At 39.4% G+C, this 24,820-nt stretch overlaps 2 protein-coding genes across 9 annotated transcripts in view; both read left to right on the top strand.

The window, feature by feature from the left end:
• The window catches only part of LRRC1 (leucine rich repeat containing 1), a 62,253-nt gene extending 60,953 nt beyond the window's left edge, over positions 1 to 1,300 (top strand). For all 6 annotated transcript variants that reach the window (XM_046939750.1, XM_040697438.2, XM_015284908.4 and 3 more), the window contains one exon: positions 56 to 1,300. In XM_046939750.1, coding sequence (XP_046795706.1) covers positions 56 to 214 — 159 coding nt within the window. In that variant the 3' untranslated portion in view covers positions 215 to 1,300. The remainder of the gene's footprint in view (positions 1 to 55) is intronic.
• Positions 1,301 to 3,145: 1,845 nt separating this feature from the next.
• LOC121110159 (protein scribble homolog) lies at positions 3,146 to 24,732 on the top strand. 3 transcript variants are annotated; one of them, XR_005858136.2, is made up of 8 exons: positions 3,146 to 8,401; positions 8,543 to 8,749; positions 11,088 to 11,321; positions 12,912 to 13,001; positions 13,652 to 13,729; positions 16,071 to 16,166; positions 16,478 to 16,556; positions 24,561 to 24,732. XR_005858136.2 is itself a non-coding variant. In XM_040697439.2 (7 exons), exons 1-7 carry the CDS (start codon positions 8,288 to 8,290, stop codon positions 24,711 to 24,713), a joined length of 972 nt encoding a protein of 323 aa, XP_040553373.1. In that variant the 5' UTR covers positions 3,146 to 8,287; the 3' UTR covers positions 24,714 to 24,732. The 3 variants fall into 3 exon arrangements, 2 of the variants coding, with proteins under 2 accessions (XP_040553373.1, XP_040553374.1); XM_040697439.2 differs by lacking the exon at positions 16,478 to 16,556; XM_040697440.2 differs by lacking the exons at positions 12,912 to 13,001; positions 16,478 to 16,556.
• Positions 24,733 to 24,820: the final 88 nt, after the last annotated feature.

Genomic DNA, 24,820 nt, shown 5'->3' with positions numbered 1-24,820 from the left:
TATGTTGTTTTTCAGAGACAAAGGCAAAACCACTTATTGCACTGTTTATTTTTAGAGAACACTTCTAAGGCGAGCCACTCCACACCCTGGAGAATTAAAGAACATGAAAAAGACAGTGGAGAATTTACGGAATGATATGAATGCTGCTAAAGGACTGGATTCAAACAAAAACGAGGTCAATAATGCCATTGACAGAGTGACCACTTCTGTGTAGAATTTCATCTCCAGGTTTTACCTCCCGTGTCTTCCCCTGCTGTTGAAATGTTCCTGTCGTCTTCTGGGACCTCACTGAGCCCCCTTTTTGTTTTTAACCAGAACCTGATTCATCGTCTCCATATATGTGAAAAGTGCTACCCACTGGAAGAAAGTGCCTTATTTCATCCAGGCAGTGAATCAATCGTTTCCAAATCAATATTGTAATTTTAATAGTACTATGGTTTTTTAAGTATAATACACTACTGTATGCAGAATACGATATTTTTGTCATAAACACAGGGGAAATAATGCTCTTCTTTTCCAGAGTGCTGGGATATCTTCTTCCCAGTGGCTGGACATGCTGGTGAGAAATTTAGTTTTGTGGAAAATTGATACACTCTCTTCTTTTTTTTATTTTTTTGGCAGCTCAGATGGTGTAAATTTTAAAATTTTGTATAGAAGTTTCATAACAAAATGATGTATTTCATTTTTAAGAGAAAATTTATCTTGAGCGGTACATATTTTAGTATTTGTGGAAGAGAACAAGTTTCATGGACGACTGTATTCATTTGTTTGTACCACCCATTGTGCCTTATTGTGTCTCATATGTCATTCTAGTCTTAAAATAGCGATTCTTGAGGAAAGTGAGTACGTTTAAACTTGGTCTCCTGTTTTAGCTGTGTTTTTCTTTTCAGACAGTAATTTGCTGAGATTTTTACAAAACAGAATTTATGTTTATATTGTGGGATTTTAGTTCACGAAGCACAAATGTTAGTTTTGTTATATATGGAATTAAGATTAAAATGACCCAACTCCTATTGTTTATTCCATAATGCACTCACACTTTAACTTAGTTGTAACGAAACATCTTGTTTTGGATGCAGTGTGGCATTGCAGTCACTAGAAATTCATGCTTATTTTTTTTCCCCAAATGTGCCATCTGTAAAAATAACTCAAAAGCAGCACGATAGACTTTCAGAAGCACAGTATAATTCTAGTTTTATGTATTACACAAGAAAGCATGATTCTTTTAAGTGCTTTGGTGGTTTTATACAAGTTTATAAAACCATAATAATAATAATAATAAAATCTTTAAAAGCTTCAATAGATTTATTGTATCATTAAAATAGTAATTAAAGTATGTGTGGATTAATACTGGCATTTACTATCATTGTTACCGTGTTGCACTTCCAGTGGTCCAGTGGTGATTTCAAGGTCTTATTAAATCTGTGGGTTCTGGTTTGTTTATGCAGGTAAGTACTAACTTTGCTGAATTCAGTAAATAATGATTTTGCAGAAGGCTGATAGACATTGATTTTTGGTGTCTGTGTTTTTGTGGGTTCTGCGTGTGCCACGAACTAACAAAAATCTCTAACTTGTTCAGCAATGAGACTTGAGCAGTGTGAGTTCAGGGCAGAGATCTTACATTTTTAGTGTGAACTAATGCAATGAAATCAAATTTGAACAAAATGAAAGACACGGCACTTCTGCATGTGTGGCTAACCACGTCCATTCTTCCACCTGATGTTTATTCTAGCATGTTGAGGCTGTATGAGAATTTTGGGGAGAAGAAGAGGAAAGAGGAAAACGAGTGAGCCATGATAGCTTCTGTGTTAAAATTAATAACAATCTGCAGTATTTGATACTTTTTGTAATTTCTTAAATTATTACTTGAGGCTTTTACAGGCAGTGTTCCTTTCTATTTTTAAATCAAACAAGTAGGTATTGCAAGCCATCTCCAACTATTCGAATCTAAACTGGCAAAATATATTTGCTCAGGGGAGATCTTATTGCTCTCTACAACTACCTTTAAAGAGGTTGTGGTGAGGTGGGGATTGGCCTCTTCTCCCACGTAAATAGTGACAGGACTAGAAGGAATGGCCTCAAATTGTGCCAGGAGAGATTCAGGTTGGATATTGGGATTTTTTTATTTTTATTTTTTTCTCTGAAGGAGTAGTTAAAGGGAGTCACCGTCCCTGGAGGTATTCAAGAAACATTCGGATGTTGTACTGAGGGACATGGCTTAGTGGAGAAGTATTGATGGTAGGTGAACGGTTGAACTTGGATGATCTTGGAGGTCTTTTCCAACCTTATCTGGGTGATTCTGAGATTCTGTGATTTAAGGCATTTAAACCATGCACCTACTCCCCCAGATGAAGTCAGAATTACCCATAAACCTTGTAATAGCTTTATGATAGTTGTTTTGTCATTGTTTTATTTTTAATACTGAGCTTTTAGTCCCTCTAAGGAGGCAGAGAAATGAGGCTTAACTTTTGATCAGTCCTGAAGTGGTCAGGCAGCTGTACTAGATGATCCTTTAGACATTCCTTCCAACCGAACTATTCTATTCTGTTAGGTAATTGCTTTTTGCATGCTCTGGAAGGCTTGTGGAAACTGTTCTGCAACCCAGAAGCTATAGTTGGGAAGCAGGCAATACTTACTGTCTTAAATCTGACATGAAATAATTGCTTTGGAGTCTTTTTACTTTTCTTTTGAGTAATGGGAGAAATATTTGTTTCAGTTTTTCTGCCATGTTAGCTACATGTAAAAGGACAGAAGTGAATGAGGGGATCCAGACCTGTTGCTTTCGTTTGGAATGGCTTCATGTAATTTCATCCTAGCCAACTAGAAGCTGGATGAGTAGTCTAGTATCCCTGTAGTCATCCAAACCGAAGATGGGTGATATGAGTTGCTTATTGAAGGTATTCCTTTGCTTCCATTGGTCTGTAAAAGAAAATAAATTTAGCTCAAAATGTGATTCATCTAGAGGCTACAGGAGCTGATATGTACTGTGAGACCATCCTGCTACTATCCCCGAAGGGGTTTCTTTTTTTTTTTTTTTTAATAGGTAAAAGAATGGTTGTACATTCCCAGTCCAAACAGTGGCAAATGGCTACCTTCTCTCTCCCCCAAACCTAAATGTTGGGTTCCCATTAGGTTCGTTGTTAAAGGAGGGGTTGCAAATCATTACACCCATTGAACATGCCAGGAGCCCAGACCAGTGGATTCCTGTGATCTCTCAAATGGTCTGCATATATGACATTTTATAAAGGGTTTTAGGTACACTTGAACTCCCAACAGTGCTGATACAGTTCTAGGCCATTTAGGAGGTGGTTTAATACAAGGAAAGAAACACTGCATTGTTTGCATGCTGTTACTAGCTAAATGGTTAACAAGGGAAAACCAATTGACCATAGTTGTGGAGTGGATTTAATATTAACCTGTTGGCTATTGTGGGTAAGTTGACTTATGAAAGTCACAATTCCATAGGCTTAGAAAAGCAGAAGCAGTAGTTGGTGTAGCAAGAGATTTTTCCATCCCCCTTTTCTTGCTGCAGATGTTTTTCACAGTTTCTATGTTATTTATATGTCAAGATTATTTTTCTAGCTTGCATTCCATGTTTTGATAGTCAGTGTGTGGTTGTAAAGTGGGTACTGGAAACGTGCATATTGATGGGGTTTTCTTTTCTCCCAGGAAATTACTTGTTTGTGTCCAGGACAAGCTGATCAGTCTGTTCCTTGTCTAATGGGGAGTGCTTTTACCTGTGCTGAGTGAACCATTTTTGGCTGATTAGCTATTCAGCACATTTCACTACTTGATGCTCACAAATTCAACTTTTGAGAGGAAAGTAATGATACCAAGAACTAAATTTTTGTGAAGCATACTCTTTAGTATGTTAGTTGATGTAGCCTGACTGTTGAATATATACTTAGCTGTGAATTGTGTACCTCCCACTGAGACTGGTGTGCACAATTATAAGAAATATGTAGACCTCTTGTAAATGGAGATTTCACTGCTTTTCTTTGCCTTGCATCTGGAAAATAGTGTTATTTTGATTTTTTTTCAATTGGCTTGGTGAGAATGTTTCCCACCTTCTTTTTCTGTCAAATGCACAAGTCTGTTTCCGTGCTTAGGTTACTGTCAAAGAAGATGAGAAAAGTGAATTGGCTTTGGTTATCAGTAAATGCTTTGGATGTTCTCTTCCTCCCAAGCCATGTATGACATTTTCAGAGGGATACTGCCAACTTCTTTTGTTCTGAATTCAGCAAAATACTCAAATTTCAACCAGTTTAATGAAAAAAATGTGAGTTTTCCAGAGTGGAAATGCAGGCACTTGGTTTGAGGGCTGCTTTGCAGGAATCATCTTATGTGCTGTTCTGGTAGATGTTGGAGATGTGATGCATTTTATCACTAAAGCCAACAGAATGGCCAGCCTTGGAACCTGGAACAGCAGGATGCATAGGGGTGTATGTGTCTTTGACTGAAATATCTGGGTTGTGAGCCGAAGGCATGATAGCAACCATAATCAAAATGAACACTTGCTAGATAAGTAAGTTCGTAGAATCATAGAGTCATTGGAGCTGGAAGAGGCTTTTAAAGGGTGTCTAGTCCAACTCCTCTGCAGTGAACATGGATAAGTACTGATTGTAGTAACTTTACTCAAAATCCATGGATGCACACACAACTTGTGAATACCACCAAATCATCAGCAGCTTGAATTTCTGTTTGTGAGCATCCCCAGAAAGAGGACTTAACACTTAAAAGTTAGTTTGATGTCAGACTAAAACTACCTCCTTTTGGTCCTTGTGCAAATTACGTGACTGTGCTAGTGATGCAAATAGTTTGATTCTCTCTGGTCTCCCCCAGTAACTTGCCAGCTTTACCCAAGCCCGGAATAAATGGCCTGCATTAAATCATTTTGAAATTGCTTATAGCATATGATTGTCCTAGATTTCTGGAATACCAAGCAGAGCACTACAAGGTTATAAACATGAGTGAATTTCTTTGCATGAATAGTTCATTGATGACATCACGTATTTCACCAAGCAACATGAAATCAAAACTAAATCTGGATCAACAGAAAGTGATTATTTGGATATTACGGATGAACTGTTGCTATTCAAAAGGGGAGAAATCTGTGAGTCTGAAGGGCATTTGCATAGTGGATGCTTTCAGCATAACCTACAACGTTTTCTTAATGGTGTCTTCAGGAAGTTGAGAGATTGAGGCTAATTAATACTTGAACATCTAAGTTTAAAGTTAAGTCATGTATTTACTGCTAGCAAAGTTTGCCTGTAGAAGGCTTGCTTCAGTAACCTGTTCAGGCAGCTATTTCGCTGCCTCCTCTACGGGGAAACCATATTCAAGTATGCCTCTGTTTCTGCAGCATTTTGGTTAGCTTTCATTCTTCTTTCATATGAATCACACAAAGCTCTTTTAGCTCTTTGTAATTTGAAAAGGGAATGATTCTGAAATATTTTCCAATGAATAGAATACTGAATCTTAAGTATAGATGTACTTAAAAGAAAAACGGTGTTTTCTGTTGTTGGAAATTCATCTTTAAACACATTCTTTCCCATTTTTGCTAACCACTTAAAGTGTTTCTGGACAAGTTCTGTAGGGTTTTCAGTTGAGACCCCAGGTATATTACTATCAAAATATTCTAGTTTACTGAAAGCTTCAGCAGTTTTACATTTGTTTCTACTTGCTGTTGGTTGCCAGGTTATTGCTGTAAGCATAGTGTTTCTTTATCAACGTAGGTATGATACTTAAATGTGGGTGGTTTTCATTTCTTGTCTTTTAATGTTAGGGTGTTTTAGATTCTTTTCCATTTGACAGAATGATTTAAGGTTATACGCAGCCTTTGCAAACCTTTGTTGCCTGAAGGAAATTCATTCTGTAGAGGATTTATTAACAAGATGTTATCAGACTGGACACCTTGTACTTTATGAGAACAATTTGTCCTCTTAACCTCCAGGGGTATGATACAGAGAAATATTTATGTTCTGGAGAGACCGCCTTGGAAAACACGAAGAACAGGTGGGAAGGAGGCAAAAAGGGAGCCCATCTGACTTGCTTGTTAAATATCTCAGGGAAATGAGCTGTTTACCAATAAGAAAGGGTCGTTACCGATGAAAGGAGATGGAAAATGTATTTCCACGTAATGTAACAAATGCTGAGGCATAATTTTTTCCCCAAACGTTTCTTCTAGATTTGCAAAACCACCAGTGTCACACAGTCCAAGTATCCAAGATGCAAGAAGACTTAAATTCCTCTTCCCCTTTTCTTTTATTCCAAGTTTTTTAAAGAGAATGTAAGACTAAACACCTCCCTTTTTATTTGCTACTCATGACTTGAGACATCGGCCATCTAAATTCTTTTGGTTCTCACCTTCCTCATGTATAAAACACAAGAAGAAACTTTCTGCTTTTACCTGGGTAGTGGGAAGACCAATAAACATCTCTCAGGTCTGTAAGGAGAACTGACGCTTCCTCTCTTCAGATATTTGCCAATATTTCTCAAAGCATGGTCCTAGACTATTCACTCGAATAATGAATGAGCTAAGAAATTACTGCAGTATTTTTTTTTTTTTAAGATAGTTGTATTTTTGGAGTGGGAAGCTACTATGTAGTATCCAAACTGTTGCAATTTCTACTGCACATGTACCTATATTTAATTTTAGAGTGGAATTGCTTTATGCCTTTCTGATGAGCTTCAACGTTGACAAGGATTTAAGCTGTTTGTGGCAATATACTGGGTGCTGGAAGGTGTCACAGCAGCTATTTTGAAATGAAACAAAGTGAAAGAACTTCTTCACACTGAGGGTGATGGAGCACTGGAATGGGCTGCACGGGGAGGTTGTGGAGTCTCCTCCTATGGAGGCATTCAAGACCTGCCCAGATGCCTACCTGTGCAGCCTGGTCTAGGGAGCCTGCTTTGGCGTGGGGTTGGACTCGATGATCTCTGGAAGTCCCTTCCAGCCCCTACAATGCTGTGAAACAATAGCAAGCAATTTTAGTTAGTATGCTGCTTCATGATCTGATTAGAATTTCTATGCTCCTAGTTAATATTCATGGGAAGCAAAGTTTCTGTTTAGTGGTATCTTGTGTTTACTTGCTCAAGGCAAATATAAAGAAATGCCATGAGATATCCCGCTCAGTGTTTGGAATTGTCAGGAATGGGAGTCATTAACATTTCATGATTGTTTGCGCTGCTCTTGCGTTCAGTTCTCTGATGAAATATGAGTTAACAGCAAATTTCTTACAGATGCTGATCACTGATTCGATGTAAATGCAAATAGTCCTTTGTCTGAGCTGTGATCTTTTCAAAATTCACAGAAGAATCCGTAATTGTTTCCAAAGAGATACTGGGATATTGTGCTATTCCGTTTCCTAGTTTTTTCAGCCATACCAGACCTAAAAGTGAAAGAAGAATCCCAAGGGGAACTCCTTTGGCAGCTGGAGATGGGTCAGCATGTCCAGCACAGGCAGCCTTGTCCTATCTCTTCCTTTCTTAGCCTTAGATCTTACAGAGGTGGTGACATCTGAGGTGCTGATCACAGCAAGAAATCTGTGTTTCTGTGAATGTAACCATTTTGCATTTAAAAGGGAAAAATTGAGGCTTAGAGAAGGGTTAGATCTGAATCGGATATCTATTCTAACAGTGTGAAATCACTGTTTTCTGATTGCCCTACCATAAGCTCCTTTATAACTCTTTTCATTAGTTTGTTTTCTCCATCTCTTTGTCTTGGTGAAGCATGTGTGCTAATGGTGCTATTGAAATGGTATCAGGCTGCTTTCTGCTGTTGGATTTGTATCGCCTTGAGGAAATTTAAAGGCAAGTTTAAAACAAAGCTTCAAAGAAAGCAAAACATTATTGAGAAAAACAATTTCTGAAGTTCAGTGAAGTTAAGGTGTGTACAACTTGATGTGTATAAACTAAATACGAAGCAGAGAGGAGTGGGTTTTCTGGATGTTAATAAGGAACTGATATTCGGGGAAAACTGGACTATAATTTGAAAATCAGCAAACTTTAAAGCATCAATTTAGAGATCTACCTTTGACTGAGACCACTCAAGAAACAGCACGTTTTATTTAATCAATAGTATAAAAGGAGGGGAGTGACTTTGATAATTTGCTGTGGTTTTGCTTTTTATTTTTTATTTTTTTAACTCCAGGGCATGAGATGAAAGCCACTAAATGTCTAAGTATTCTTGTTTGTTTTCTTCATAGTGCAGGGTGTAGCATTATTGAAGACTGTTGTTTATTATGTAATTCTTTACGGTGCTGAAGGTGAGCTTGGCTCCACACTCATGTGGGTCTCTGAAGGCTTCCTGTCATGTCAGCAGCCTTTGTCTGCTCCTTGTATCACCAGTATTGCCCCCGTAACTCGCAAAGTGTCTCTAGGACTAAAGGTACATCCCAAGGTAAAAAGGGGAGACCCAGTATGGACAAGATACCCTAAATACCTTGCAGAACTTTCCTGACAATTTCTGCATGCATGTACTTCCGTGACTCTATTAAAATCAGTACATTGTCTGTTTCTTTTTCTGTCCTCTTCCTCTCAGGACTCTATTAAGTGGCTTCCCAAGTCTCCTAAGCTGTACAGTGGCCATAACTGGAGCTCCCAGAGCTCTCGCTGGACCTCGTTAAAAGGAAAGGAAGGTTTTCATGGTGGTAACTTGTACAAACTCAGCTCTGCCAATGGGAAATGGAGGGAAGGAAGAATCAGCCCTGAGCAAGAAGCGGAGGAACTGGAGGATCCTGATGAAGACGTAGGTGGTTTCCTTTAAATTGGGAGAGAGAATGTTTGTAGTTTCTTGGCGGACACAAAACTGTTCAAGCTGGGTGGCTGGGTGCTTTGGGTTCGTGAGAGGCTGCATTTGCCACCTCCCTGAAGCTCTAGCTTGTACCTTCGTGTCTGTGCTTGTGTTTTGTAACATGGGGCAGAATTTTGTTCACCATTTTATTCATTTCCTTACAGTTAAATAGTCCTAACTTCTAAGAGGACAGTGCAACTTGCACATGAAGACTTGTATTTTGCGCATTGATGAGATAAATACTTCTTTTTAAGATATTTTTCCTACTTATGTCTCTAGTTGTCAACATCCCTCCATCTCTTTTGAGTGAGTGGGTTCATAGGATCATCATAGAATCATAGAATGGCCTGGGTTGAAAAGGACCTCAAAGATCATCTAGTTTTGACCCCCCTGCCATGAGCACGGTCGCCAACTACTAGACCAGGCTGCCCAGAGCCAGGGTTGTTCACAGCACTGACAGCTTAATGCCTCCCAAGCAGTGGGTGTTCGGCACACATAGTTGCAGTGCTACTCCACTGCACATGTATTTATGTGCAGTGCTCTCCCAGGGTGCTGATGTTTTGAAAGATCTGGATGTTGCAATTCCTCTTGCCTGCATCCAACTACATTTCTGGCAGGGAGTGGCAGCTTGGCTGTTTTTCATTCGTACCCTAGAAGAGGAGGTTGCCCTCTCACAGCCTTGTAGGGTATTGCTCACAAGGCTTTCCCAGAGATCTGTAGGGAATTAAGGGAGGAACTGATCCTTTTGCTCCTTTTCCCCCATGCCAGGACCTTGCCTTCCTTCTGGGCCCCAATCTGCTGCCACTAAGTCCCCTTCACTGGCCCTGCTCCCAGTCCTTGTGTGCAGGGCGTGGCTGCATGCAGGTGGATCATAGAATCATAGAATGCTTTGGGTTGGAAGGGACCTCTAAGATCGTCTAGTGCCAACCCCCCTGCTATAGGCAGGGATGCCTCCCTCTAGACCAGGTTGCTCAAAGCTCCATCCAGCCTGGCCTTGAAAGTCTCCAGGGAGGGGGCATCCACATCCTCACTGGGCAACCTGTTCCAGTGTCTCACCACCCTCACAGTAAAGAATTTCTTCCTTAGACCTAGTCTAAATCTAGTCAAATCTCTTTTACGCATCCCTGGGCTGCCAGAAAGCAATCTCCCCCGCTAGAGAAGAGAAATAATGATATTTATATTTTTAATGTAAATTAAAGCTAAACAAATTCCCTTTTAATTTTAAGTGGGAATAGGAAGCAATCACGCCTCGCTTGCTCTCATGGGTGTCGGTGATGCTTCTTTTCATCCCAACCAAATAGACATTGTGGGAAAGCTCCAACATAGATTTAAAGATAAAGCGTCCAGTGGGGTTTCTGTGCAGCTGCTCATTGTATTGCCACTGCCTTTGTAATTCTGGCTTTAAACTGTCAAGCTTGGAAAGGCATTTGTGCAGTTTATTTTCAAAGGTGTTGCGATTTGTTTGCTGCATTGTTTTTACTGCCAACAGAAGATATAAGGACAACGGTAATATGAAAACGTGATACAACATTACCCATCAAATTTAAGAAGGAAAGAAAAATCAGTTCAATAGAAATAAAACAACCACATAAAATGTGGATGGAGTTGAAGGGTCATGGCTGAATCTCTTTTAGCCACCTTGCCAAGCAAAACTGATAACTGGAAAATTTTATTCTATTTTGCAGTCAGTCTTGCTTGAAATTTAAATGATTGGGAGGGTGTGTTTTAGAATCATAGAATCAGCAAGTTTGAAAAAGACCTCTAAGGTCATCCAGTCCAGCCGTCCACCTTTCACCAGTATTTCCCACTGAACTGTGTCCCTTAGTACAACATCTAAACATTTCTTGTGTATTTCTCTCCTCAAGCCCTCGTGGTTTAGCAAAGTACAGAGTGACATTGTCTGTTCCTCTCTGCTTCTCTGCATAGCTACATTCTACAGCCAGGAGTCAAGGCTGCATTTGGGATGCCTAAGCTATGAGGCTGCACATCCACTGGACCCTCTAGGATAGCTGCCAAGTTTGCAGTCTCCCATCCACTGCCATTCGTAACTCAATAAAGTCAATCCAATTACTTTTTTTCTCTAATGCATTTGAACAAAATCTTAGAGATACAAAGCTGGGACTCACCTTCCACCTCACCACTGTGAGCTCAATACAGAAGGGCATTGCTGGATGTGGATGGGGAGGGGTGAGAGGTCTATGTGCCTGTGAGCATCAGGGGAGTGCTGTATGAATCCTGGTCCTATAACTTCTGTGCTGTTACTTTGCTTACCTGTTTGATCTTTAACCCCTAGGAACCTATTTCCAAGTTTTCTGGCAGCCTCTTTGATAATGATGTTCATTTAAGAGATAAAAGAAATTCCAGAGCAGCTCTTCAAGACAGGCACAAGTCAGCAACGAAGGGGAAAACTGCTCCAGGGACTAACAGCAAGGCGCAGGCCCCTGTCTCAGCAGGCAGCTTGCCTGGAGACAGCAGCAGGTTTCTGGAGGAATCCAGAGCTGCAGATGGGGCGCAACCTCCACTTAAGGTAACAAACTGCCCTCTGTAGCTGCCATTCAGTACTGTCTTGTGTTGTACACCCAGCTTTGGTCCAGTGTAAGTCAAGCCAAAGTTGTGTGCAGGTGGGTGGTCAGGTGGGTGGTCAGCTACACCTGTAAACGCATGCTGTGGGAGCAGTGACATGACCCAGAGCATGACAAGCTTCCATCCCTTGAGAATGGATAGCAGTATTTAGGAGGAGACTCATCAGTGGAAGCTGTGAGATCTGGGCTGAAGTTTATAGAGAAAATTCTGAATTCAGTGGGTATATCACATCTCAGCACACATTAGAAGACGTGAGGAGGAAACATGCCTGATGAGCTCTAGCAAGGAAAAGTAGTAGAAATGCAAAGTTGTACTTCAGCCCAAGATGCTGGGGATACAGCACCAGAACAGACAGCCCACCTGGTGGGACACCCACGGTGGTGTCCTGTCATCAAAGCATTGCTGACAGTTACTAGTGAATTCTTGGGTGTGCAGGTAGTGCTAAATCTGAGCTAAATTTGACAGTGTTCTTTGTTTGACTGACAGGGTATTTTCATACCTTTTTAAAATCAGGAATGTCAAATGACTATGTTATATATGCGAGAGTAACTGCACATTTGTCAATTTTCAAAACACAGCTGTGTTGAAATGTTCTTAACTATCAAATACAGAAATCATTCAAGAGAGATGAACCAAATCAGTGAAAGTAAAAACATTTTTCTTATGTGATGAGCTGAAATGTGATTTATATTCAGAGTCAGATCCTCTGCAGCAAAGTATTCCTTATGTTTAGCCTGATAGTGGTTTTAGCAATTTTCATGTTATTAAGTAACAAAAATTGTTATATATTAAAGAAAAATTAACAACTTATGGGAATAATTTCTGAATATAAGCTGTCTTTAGAATGTGAATCTAATTTACGTGGCCTTTGCTTTACATTATTTATACAAATTCAAAAATTCATCTAAGTTACTGAGCAGCTGTAGTGAATTTTTGCCAATACTGGCAGGATAAGCAGAGAGTAGATAGATGGATTACAATGCATGCTGCTTGAAAAAATATTTAAATATTGATCTTTTAAGTCAAATTCAATTACTTGCTCTCAAAAGAGTGGAGTAAATAATTCAGACTGTAGATGAGGGATGATTCAAGGAAAAGTTTTTTCAGAAACATACACAAAAATATTTACTTTTTACTCCTAATGTATGCTGGTGTTGTTGCCATCATGAATGCTCCGTAAATTGGTGGGTTATATGAGCTAAGTGGGTTGGTCTGCAGTTCTCCAGAAGGTGAAGAGTTTTCAGGCTGAAGACTCTGTGGACAAAACAAAATGCATTCAATAAACAGCCTGATAAAGTTTTGGCATGTGAAAACCTGAATTTTAGGAATAATGCATTCTTGTAGTTATAGAAAAGTAAAGACTAGCTTTGCGTGTGCTGGTATTGAAGAATAGCACCATTTCTCACTAGTCTAAGCTTTATAGGGAGAATACTGTTGGTATTGACAATGAGAGCTAGATTTTCATTGCTTGTGTAATTAATGGGCAATGTTTTTTTGTTAATCCGGCCACTTATTGACTGTAATTCTTTTCCAGATAACCATTACTGTGTGCAGTCAAATGGGGAGTCTTGGTATTAGCATTGCTGGTGGAAAGGGCTCATCTCCATATAAAGACAATGATGAGGTGCATTTCATTACTCAACATTTATCTAGTACTTGTTAGAAAGAGACTGATAAGCAGTTTTTGGTTTTTGTTTTTTCAGATAATGTGTTTTGTTGTTTGCTTTCCGAGGTTGTCCTCTGAGGTTGTCTTAGTATGAGAGTTGACAAGGGGAAACATGGGCAACTTATTTCTCAAAGCAAAAGCTGACATTTGATTTTGATGGGAAAGCTCCTGGAGGAGTGACTTCTGAAGAGAGAACCTGACTTTCCAAAGACAACCATATGGCTGGAACACCATTGGCTAATTCCCACTTTCTACCTGTGTCCCTCTTTGCAATCTGCTTGCCTCTGCCATCTTATTTGCTCATTCCCAGGAACTAGATTTAAGAGAACTATATTTTGCATCTTCTCAATTATCATTTAAATAAATCCTTGTTTCCCAGTCTGTTCCCCATGGCACGGTGTAAACAATCAATGACTTTTGTGCATTGTTGTGTGTATAGTCAATCGTGAAAGCCTTTTTGCCTGCTAATATTCTAAGACTCTTTAGTTTCTATTTTAGTAGAGACAGCAGAACAACACATGAAAATTAATTGCTTCCCATTTGTTTTTTACAACTAAGAACAGTAGAAGAAACTGTGAGAGGTTTGAAACGTGTTCTTTTGTTACCAGGGAATTTTGATTACACGACTACCAAAAGACTGTCCAGCAGATGTGGCTGGGATGCAAGCAGGAGAAAGAGCGGCAGAGGTAGTTGTTTTGTTTGTAAATGTAGAGTGTGTTCTCTTGTTGTAAGCTTTAATTCAAAGCAATTGGATATGGGGAGCTGGAGATCTAGATTTAGGCTTAGCTTTTTTGATACTTCCCAAATTATTACAAGGGCTACTCTGAAAATAATGCCTCCTATTTTATTATGTTGGCCCACAACCTCAAAGGTGGATGTGAGCACAGTGAGGTGATGGGTGGTGCATTTCAGCAGTGACAACAATGATGTGAAAGGCAAGCCATGTTCTGGATGGCCATGCAGAGCTGTCACACCACAAAATGAAGAACATGCTCGATCAACTTATCTGGCAGATGTTGACCACGGAACTGTATACAGAGCTGAATATTGGCTTCAGTATGTTGGAAGTGATGGTGGCAACATTGGAGTATTGCAAAGTTTGCAACAGGTGGATCCCATGAATGCTCAAACAGGAATAGAAAGAACACCATACACAAGTTTGTCAGGAACGACTGAACCAATATGAGGCTGAAGATGACAGTTTCCTGTTGAAGAAAAAGTGCAAGACATAGCACTCAGCAGGTGAAGTGATGGATATTTGCTGTCTTTTGAAATAGGAAAGGGGTGATCCTTCTGGATTTCCTGGAACTTGGACAGACCATCAACTCTGACTGCTACATTGTGATGCTAACTAAGCTGAAGGCTCGAGCTTCCAAAGTCAGGCCAGAGAATAAGACAACCTTTCCCTTACAGCATGATAACACCAGACCCTGTACCAGTTTGAAGACTGGAGCACATTCCTAATCTTGGCTGGACTGTGCTACCACACCCCCCTGTATAGTCTGGATTTGGTGCCTTCTGGTATCCATCTGTCTAGGCCAATGAAAGATGAACTGTCTGGGTAACATTTTCCTAGCAACAATGCCATCACAACAGCTGTGAAACTGTGGGTCACCTCCCCTTGTGCAGATTTTAATGAACGCAACATGAAGGCTCTTATTCATCACTGGAGAAATTGCATAGCTGATGGTGGTGACTATGTTGAAAAATGGTGTTTTGTAGCTGAGAATTTGCTCTATCAAATAGTGTTATTGTATTCTTTTGCATCTCTTGCCGTTTCCATGGAACCTAATAGAAGGCATTACTTTCAGAGTTATTTACGTCTGTTATAAAGAAGCTATAATGATATTAACTCTTGGTATTCCTTTTTATTAAATTCTGGTTTTCTGATCTTTATGTTCAGAGTGCTAAACAAAATGTTATTCACTTTAATGGCTGATTTGTGAAGGAGAATAGTGGCCTTGGTAAGCACAAATGCAGTTGTATTTAAAAACTTGCTTATGGCATTGTGTCACTTATACTAGATGAGCTTATTGCAGGTCTTTCAAATAAGTGCAAACTATGTCAGCTTGCTTCTCCAAGGTAATTATTGGTCAGGAGAGAACAGCTCAAAGTAGCCCCACTGTTGGAGGCTTACAGTGCCAGGTAATAAATGTGTCTCTCTGGCTGCTCCGCTTCAAGCCCCATCTTTTCTGATCACATTTTTTTCTTCACTCTGGCCTACTCTTTGATTTTCACCAGCTGGGAAAGGTGGAGTTTGAGCAGACCCTCACATCCTGATAATGTTCTGGATCATTTTACCTTCCTTTTTAGAAATGGATTATTCATATCTATTTTTTTTATTATTTTAAATAAGATGAGGGAGAAATTAAGTAATTCTTTATGTATTTAACATCAACAGATCATCAGAAAAAAGTCAAGATTTCTAGTTATTGTGTCTTTAACTTCCGAGCAGTTTTTGATAGGGATCTTAAAAATCAACCAATTTGCTCAGGTTCCTCTGTGAGGTTGTAATTCATCATTATTTTTGGAGTTGTTTGAAATATACTAGCTACTAATGTCTGTCAATGATGGAGGTTAAAAAAAAAAAAAAAAAAGAAGAAGAGAAATACACTCCACACTCCATACTGTTCAGTCAGCTATCCTACAAATAGTTGTTTTCTCTGTCTCCCACAAGATGGCAGAATCATTCATCTATTTAAAGACCGTAGAAATAAACCTGACTTTGTATGTGTGGGAGACGAGAAAGAATTAATGAATTCAGGTGTATTGCAGGAATGTGGTATTTTGACCATGATATGTTGTGTTACACATTCTTATTCTTGAACTGACCGTTTCAGCAGTTCAAATATACAGCGTGTTCAGCAGATAGGGAACAACAGGCCTTGCGATTTTATTTGCTTTTGTTGTGCAACCACATATAACAAAAGGGCTAGGTGTTTGTACAGTCACCTGAGAAGGAGGGACTTGCTTTCCTTGAGCGGTGTTTGGAATAAACAATGCATTTCTGCTGCTTTGTTTTTAAAGGGATCCCTAATTTCAGAACCCAACACACGTGATGCTGCTCCTACTGAAGCTTCATCTAAAGGCAGCCCCTTCCAGACATTAAACCATGTCATAACAGTAAGTACAATGACCACAGCAAGTAACAAATCCTGCTTAGCTAAATAACTGCATGTCGTCTGCTGTTAATTGTAGTAAAGATAGTAAAGACTGGCACAAAACTTTTGACAAGCTGAGTCAAAGGAGAGCACATACCAATGATCAGTGACCCCACCGTGTCCCGCTGGTGGTTGTCGCTGCAGCCAGGACTCAACTTCTGGCAGTGCTCAGCTCCTGGTCAAGCACTGATGTAGCAGTTCAGACCATATGAACCACTGTGATTTGGAAGCTCTAATACTGATGTCTATTCCCTTCCCTTAATTTGTTGCCAGGATTCTCTCTAGCTGATGGAAAGAGCATCATCCCCATGGCTCCTCTTTTAGAAAGGAGAGGTTGAGCTGCTACCTACAGGTGCATGTTTTTTATGCTTTGGCTTTAAGGGAAACTTACATTGCAGGCTAAGACTGCTTGCCCATATTTTAGCTGGTGTCAGATAAGATTATGCCTACCTTAAACATCTCAAAAGGAAATGGCTGAGCCTCCAAAGTGTTTTTTTTAGAGTTCTGACCCACTTTTATGTGCTTCAGTAAAAAGTTAAGCTATCTAAAGACCTACCCCACTCAAAGTCATCTGCCTGCACACCTGAAATTCAGGCTTTACTAGAAAGATACAATAGGATGAAGATATTTGAATTAAGATCAAAAAGCATCCTACTTGTACTGAGAGTGAAGTATCATGCAGCAGTGTCTCTTGCAGCAAATGCCGGAGGAATGCTTTGCTTGATTCTTGTTCTCCCAGCCTTTTTTTGTCCTTTTCTAGCAATACCACTCACACCTCAGCTAATGGTGAAAAATGGAAGTTCACGTTATATAAAAGACTCCAGTCAAAGATCTGTTTTCCTTTATGTTTTTGTGTTTTGGCTGTAAGACGCACTAATAAAGGTGGCTTCTTCACTTAGTTGCTTAAAGAAATCTTTTATTTGCAGCTTCTGGTTCAACATCATCTTGTGAAACATTTAGACCAGTTTTATTTTCCAACTGAAAATGCTTCCATCATTTTCTTTTTTTTTTCTTTCTGTTTTTTGATCCAGTTGTACTTGATAGCTGTTTCTTTATGGTCTTAACCTACGTGGCAGGAAACATGAGGCTTCCAGTTAGAGCAATCGTTGGTAGGGCTGATTCATACAGTGCTAGTGGCCTGAATCCTTTGTAGCAGTTGCCTGGCTTTTAGTGTTTTTAGCCAAAGAAAGGAAATAATCATTTCTTGTGTTCCTCTTGGTAAAATAATGCAGCAAGTTTTCCTGCCTCTCCCTGGAACCCTTCAGCTGCAAAGGGAGGAGCAGGCAGACAAGACTATGGTAGCATCTCAGAGCAAAGCACCCAGAGGGAGTCAACTGGCTGAAGACATTTCAGCTGTCAAAATGAGCGAGTGTGCAAATTCTTCTCTGGAGAAACGTTGATGTTTCTGTTTTATATCAACATCTTTGTGCTGTAGCAAACTGTACTGTGTATATTACTGCCTTTTAGCCTAGAGCAGGACATGTCAGTCTTAAGGATTACGGGCTTTTCAGGGACATCCTGCTGACTCAGGAACTGGTCAGCGTCTCATCTCATCTCCCTGTGGCTTTACTCTGGTGAAATTCATCTTCTTCCTAAATAACTGTTTTCTGAAAGACATTTACAGTGCTTGCTGTTTATGGAAAACATGCTTTGCACATTCAAATGAACAAATGGCAATAGATCATTAAAACGTGACAGAATCTTCTCCACTAGGAATCAAGGAAAGTTTGTTTCCTTTGTATTTCTATGTTTCAAGAGAAACTGAGTGCACCTACTCCAAGGGAAGGTAAGAGGAAATCACAGTGACAAAGAGGTCAAAGGCTTCTGTTATTTTTCCTGCAACAGCTGAATTGTGTGCTGGATGAGCTGTTGTGGTGCTTCTCTTCTTTCTCCCGCTCTTCCATGTCATCGCTGCTTCCAGCCCTCCAGCAGGGAATCTGTCTTCATCAATTTATTTTTATTGAATTTTCATAAACATCCCAAACATCCTTTTTACATATGTTATCTGTGATAATATTGCTGTCTCTCATTTGCCAGCCGTGGCCCTCTAGCCATTTGCTGCCATTTTCTATTCTAGCTCCAAGCTGTCCACTCTGACATTACAAAGGATGATGCCTCTGCCAGATTAAGGTTTACTCTCTGTTCTTCGTGGGTTTAGTTGCTTAAAGGTCTTTTAAAAGGCTCATTTTACTTGTTAACTAGTCCAGCCAAACCCACATTCAAAGGTTTAAGAATTTTATGACTATATGAATGAGCAGTAATTCATTGGACAGGTAATGAAAACTTCTTTCACTCAGAGCCACTGTTTTGCAAAGGGAAAACCAGAATTGCCTTTGTTTTAACTTACAATTATTTTATTGAAGTGTAGAGGCCCCAGAACTTTAATTACAGTTGGGCACTTTTTGACATTCTGTGCTTTACAGACTTGATTCAGTTACATTAATCACACCTCAAAAATATGGAATCTGTTTATTTTAGTCTGTTTAGTATGTGAATATGAAAATAAAAATATTTTAACTGAGCTTAACCTGAGTCTTTGGATTTTAAAAGGGTAATCTTAAAATACAGATGTGCATCAACATATGGCAGATTAGAACCACAGCTGATTTGACTATCCACATGCAGCCTGTGTGTAAAATACTGTGTGTCTAACTTTGAGAAATTAAGAATCAGTGATACAAATGACCAAATATTGCCAGTAGTGCCCCATGCTGACTTTAAGAGAGGGAATGTTGCTTGGATTCTGAGATGTTTATTTTCAGTTCTCAGTTTTTCTGTCTTCTGCCCACAGTACTTATATCCTGCTTTCCATTCAAACATTGAACCAGTTCTGCACAGATATTCTCCATCAAAATATTTTCATTCAATCCCTGGCTGAACTTTTCAGTCAACTTTATCTGATACTGAATGGAGGCTGTTGACAGGTTTCAACATCTTCTTGCACCTATTGATGTGCGTCATCGTGTCATCTTCTCTGATCCGTTTTTGGGACTACAGACATCGTAAAGATGTCTATACTTTGGATACTTGGAATTATATTAAGTCCTTTAAATGTTTTAATCTAGTAGTTCAGTTTAATTCTTAGTATAATGTAATTTTTCTTAATTGTGTGCCTTTGCCCCATGAATTCTTTCAGATGTTTTTTCATATAGTTCACCAGATGTATGAGTGTCATTTACATCTAGGATTTTCTGGGACACTCCAAGTAATCTGACTGAACTCCACCTTCCTTGCCTAAGTGCCCCTCCTGTGGTAGACACAAAACTGCCAGATAAAAAAGAGAAAGGAACTTTGCTCTAAGTGTGAACTGAGCTGCTGTAAATGTAAACTGAGAAACTGGTGAAATAAAGTTGAGAGCATATTCTTACTATCCCAATAACAAGTGAAGAAAATACCTGATTTTAATCACAGCCTCTAAAAGATATCGGTCCCACAGAGTACATTCTAGGCGACTGCACCTGGAGTGAGCACTTGCTGAGCACATTAAGCCTGTAGGAAATCATGTTGAGCTGCAACAGATCTGGGATCAAATCACAAAGCAGAGCATGAGAAGAGTGACCAGCTCAGGGAGGAAGGGTGAGCTCCTCATCAACATCTGCTCAGGGCTCCCACCACTGCTGCTGTCAGGACTGAGTGCCTTCAAAACTATGGTTCCAAAGCTCCCATGCAAGGCTCCAGCTGTGCTCACAAGTGCTGTGGCTGCTCAAGGGGCAAGGATGAACTGTCTCATCCTCCCCTGCACATTCCTGCTACCTTTTCTGCTTCTACCTGGAAAGGGAAAATCCTTCTTAATAACAAATACACAATGATTTAATTAAACCTCTTTCTTCATCTCTAACTTATATTTTCTCTCTGTTTTCTTCTGGGGAGAAGGCTGCTGTTATGTACTGTCCCTGTCTTTATTGACAGAACTTTTATTAAAAAGAAGAAGAGGTACCACTTTCGTCTGAACCCTGGATAAATCAATCAGTTCATTCTCTCCTTTTCTTGTTGGGTATACTCTGGCATCTTTTAAAACTTGTTATTGAAAGTTCCAGCTGCATGCAGCATAGGTTTCACATGACTGAATGCCCTCCTTCACTCAGATCAAGGAAGGAAACTTGATTTAGGCAGTTCCTTTTGCGAATACAGTCATTTTCAACTTCAGTCTTTTGCATCTGGCAATGACAAGTTTTCACTGTTTGGTGAGAATCTTGAATTTCCTTTTGTTGAAATCGAAAGTATTATTGCCATCACCAGTGATGAAAAAATAGTAAAAATGAAGTATGAAATTAGAACATGATTCATGTTTATACAAACCCCTACAAATGCTCTTTACCAGGTAGATTTTTTTTCTCTTGTTTCACTAGCTGAATTGTCCAAATAATAGTCTTAGCACTTGTGTCGATAAAAATTCTAGTGTATGTACTATTTAGATACAGGAAGCTGAATTAGGCACGCATACCTATTAAAGTTGTTTTCTAGCTGTGGAATATTAAATAGTCATCTGCTTGAACTAGAGTCAAGACTAAGTCTAATTTTCTTCCAAAAGACCAATCCAAATGCTTTTCCAATCTCTATTCTTCGAAACTTGGGATGTTCCTTGTGTACTTTGGCTTTCCCCAGTGACTGCCTTTGTGCCATTGCTCTCAGCTTTAAGGACATACTTGCAACTGAAACATCATCTCCACTTGCATACCTATTCCTCTCTTGTGTCAGTATGAATTAATTTTTGCAGCCAACCCTGCAGATCAATTGATCCATCTGTTTCAATGCTTGTAGTGGACCGCGTTTCGGTTGAAGGACTCCAGCTTTCAGTGGAGAATGATAAGTCCATAAAATGAGTGTCTGAAATAATTTGATTTTTACTGATGACCGATTATAACTAAAAATAAAATGTATCCCTTTTTAGTGTTGTAAGTCTTAGTGTTTATGCTGTAAAGTGCTATTTAGGGTAAGAAAGATGCAAACGGGGCAACAAAAGAAATTCCTACCATGAACACATTGGTTTTGATGCAGAATGTGTCCCTATTCAAATTTACTTTTTAGGCACAGAAAATGTTTTTAAAGGGGAAATGGAAAACAGTAATTGGTTTAAAATAATTAATTGCACATTTTTTTTTTCTGGAAAAAACAACAACAACAAAAAAAAAACCATCCAACACTTATTTTTATGGTTTTGAATTGATCATTGTTTAATAATGAGTTGATGATAGAAAGTGAGTAGGAGGACTCTGCAATTTCAATAGAAATATTTTGAGCAAGTTCAGGCACTGTTCGGTAAAACTAATGGGGTAAAACAATGGAACACTGCAGAATCCTGCTTAAACTGTCCTCCTACACCAGGATTAACATTTTCTGAAGAATTACTGGTGGAAGATGGAAATTACATGCCTTCTTTAGGCAGGCAACTTCAGAGTTCAGCAGCCCATGCTGGAAAGGTTTTCTTTGTTTCCACTATAAATCTGTGATTTGAACTGCCTGTAATGGGCACTGGAGACAGTTTGCCTCATCTGTACCGTGACATTTTTTTTTGTGTGTGAAATGTGTTCTCCTATCTGAAAGAAATAAAATAAAATAAAAAACTCTAGAAGCGAAGCTTAGCAGTTAAATAGGGTGAAGCTGTGATTAGTGAAGATAAATGGAGAAACCTGAAAGCAAGAGCATAAGGAATCCCATTGGGATTCTGGGAAGAGAAGCACTGAGTATGAAAAAAGGATTGTACAAAAGACAAAGAAATGCAATGAAAATTTAGTTGTTGAGTTATCCTACTCTGCTTTTTCTATTTGTTTATTTTGCTTTGCTTTTAAACAAACAAATCAACTGGAATTGAAAAGGAAGTAGATAAAGCTTAGGGTCATGAAAAAAAGCAAACTGTTTCTTAGCTGGGTTTGCTTCCAGTCTTTAATTGCATAGGTGTCATCGCTCACAGCCAGGACCTATTAGCACTTATGATGTAGCTCTGAGGGATTTGGGGCTCCTCCAAATCCTATCAGGTCAATTAATCACTGAGAAGAGAACAGCCAGGGTTTGGGAATTGCAACGGTATAGGTTAGTGTGGAGTTTCAGACAGAGTGGTAAAGAAGATGAGATGTGCAGAAATCAGAGAGAGATGGAGGAGGTGGTTGTGCTTGGACCATAAAATTTGGTCTGTTGTAGAAACTCAGTGATGTGTTTCTGAAACAGCATTGGGTGGGTATATGTGAGAGCTGTCATCTGCCTGGAGGATTCACATGAGTTGCGGTGGATTAGCGATGAGCCAGTTCTGTTCTCTCCTCTTGGGAGCACAGATTTCCAGCCTGTGCAGCCCTTTTGGGCTGAGAAGCCTCCACTATAGAAAGTTGATGTGTCATTTGGTGCCAGTTCCTTTTTACGCACAGCAGGGTAAAAGACTAGATGGAAGACTTCCTCCAGCACTGCTTGTTTAATGAATGCTGTCAGTACAGGTTCCACAGCAGTGTTGCACAAGCATGAACCAGTGGGCAGGTGGATGCCTAACAGGAGATCATAGTCTGTTGCACTGTTGGTGGGGATGGGATACCTTCCAAGGGCTCAGCTTTAGCTCAGGATCTACAGGCGTGCCGTCTGCAGACCACATGTTTCAACTGTGGGTGTAGGGAAGGGATTGTGTTATTAAGGAAATGAGGTAAGTTTTCGGGAAAGTTGTGAAAGCCTAAATACAGCTTGCAGTGTATAGAACAAACATATGGGAAGATGTGAAAGGTGATTTCATGCCTGAACTTGAACATCCTGTGGGATTCGTTCCTCCAGTGGCAATATTGTTAGTCTTGGATTTATGTTTCTTTCAGACTTATTTAATTAAAAGAAAAATAAGACAATTTTTTATGATAACTCAAATGAGTGATCTCTAAAATGAAGAGTGCGTCAGAGTGCCCTAAAAAACAACCTCCAAAAGATCTTGGTACCCTATCAAAACTCTGTGTATATGTGTATGATGATGGTGGTAGAGTGGGATGCCTACAAGAACTTCACGTTACTAGCTTAAATCTTCACAGTTAGGCCTTAGTGACATTGGGGTTTGTTTGTTTGTTTTTTCCTGTTTTCTTCTTGAAGATAAGTAAATCAAATCAACTTTGTGAGTATAAGGCTTCGTCCCATAGTAGTATTTGAAAGTAGCATGCAAGAAGCCTGTTTCAGAAGAGAGAATATTTAAAGAAAAGCTTTCTTAGTGAAATACAAAGGCTGGTGCTGGATATCATTGTAAGTAACTTTAGATAAGGCATGGGCCTCATCTCTGTTTTTTTGAGGTGGTGGAATTCTGCAGTATGACCCAGGACACCCACCTGTACATATAGGATATATACCTATGCGTATAGGATATGCATTTGCTGTAGCACAAGGCAGCTGGCTGTCACTGAGGAAACATCTTTTAGCAATGAACATATCAAGAGAAGTGTCCAGTGAGTGGAGATCTTGTAACACTGTCAGGTGTGGCATGGCAGAAGTAAAATTTCCCAGTATTTCTGATCTATAGAGGGTTATTTAATGCTTCCAGTAATGCATCCTCCTTAGTCTAAGCAAAAGGAGGAAGGAAGGAAGGAAGGAAAAAAAGAAAAAGGAGATATGGAAGTGTTCAATAGAAATGGGAACACAACTGAAAAATATGTCTGGTTTTAAAATTGGTTTGCATTTATGGTCTATGAGAATCCAGCCTGACGTTGGCGTTTTGGTGCCTATGTGTGGCGAGGCTGCCTGTGAGCGGGGTGCCAGGCCCTGTGCAGGTGGTGGATCTCTGTCAATGTGTTGTTTCCCAAATCAAGTGGTATATGGCAAGGAAATAATGCATCAACAATTGAGTTGTACGGTGCCAACATGAAGCACTCTTAGAAGGTCTGAAGAAATAGAACAGAGTAACAAATACATAAGAAGTATTGCCTTACTTGAAATTTTTCTGACTACTGGCAACGGAGACAGTTTATTATGCATTATTATTTGCTTGTTAGATGTGTAAACTTACTGTTTTATCTGCTTTTATTATTAAAATTTACTATTTTTAATAAATTTGTATAGCTTTTAAGTGTTTAGATTTTATAAAGTTACTGTGTAAAGTTAATGTGTAGTTCTCACGTTTTCATACTTATATAAAAGATTGTTTTAAAATAGACAAATCTTCCTTTCTATAGAAGCTTTTTAGAAGTTGGCTAATGAGAAGAAAACGCAATTTATCTGAATTTTGCTTTAACTGTCTGTCCCTGCAGTTTTTGGCATAGAACAGTTCACCCCTCAGAAAGCCTTGTGGTGTTACATCTCTTATATATTCTTGCTCATCACCTGTACCTTCATAATTCCAATGTTAAACTCTTCCTTGCTCTTGATCTTACTCATTTTCTCTGCAATCTTTTGCATCTTCCTGAAGATACCTCGAATAATCCTCACACGCCCTTCGACCTCTGATGAAGATACTGACCAGCTGCCCCCAGATCCAGATGACTTTGAGATGGAGGAGCCTGATGGCACAGAACGCCGCACCTACTCGGACTGTCTGAACAGCGCTTTTTATCCTCCCTAATAAAGTACTTTTTTGGAAAGAGTTTGTGATGATTATTTTTTTTTTTTTTCCCAATTGTTCAACACCATTCAATGTAGTACTGGAACCACTATGCCTTATTTGTAGGT

Source organism: Gallus gallus, chromosome 3, assembly GCF_016699485.2.
Source record: "Gallus gallus isolate bGalGal1 chromosome 3, bGalGal1.mat.broiler.GRCg7b, whole genome shotgun sequence".
Lineage (NCBI taxonomy): Eukaryota > Metazoa > Chordata > Aves > Galliformes > Phasianidae > Gallus > Gallus gallus.
Note: the sequence above shows the minus strand (reverse complement) of the source record. Positions and strands in the feature narration are given on the sequence as shown.

Excerpts from the sequence above, each read along its gene's own strand:
- LOC121110159 (XM_040697439.2), top strand. The coding sequence starts at position 8,288 with ATGTGGGTCTCTGAAGGCTTCCTGTCATGTCAGCAGCCTTTGTCTGCT. Across the intron at positions 11,322-12,911 it reads GGGCGCAACCTCCACTTAAG|ATAACCATTACTGTGTGCAG; the intron begins GTAACAAACTGC and ends ATTCTTTTCCAG. Across the intron at positions 13,002-13,651 it reads CATATAAAGACAATGATGAG|GGAATTTTGATTACACGACT; the intron begins GTGCATTTCATT and ends TTTTGTTACCAG.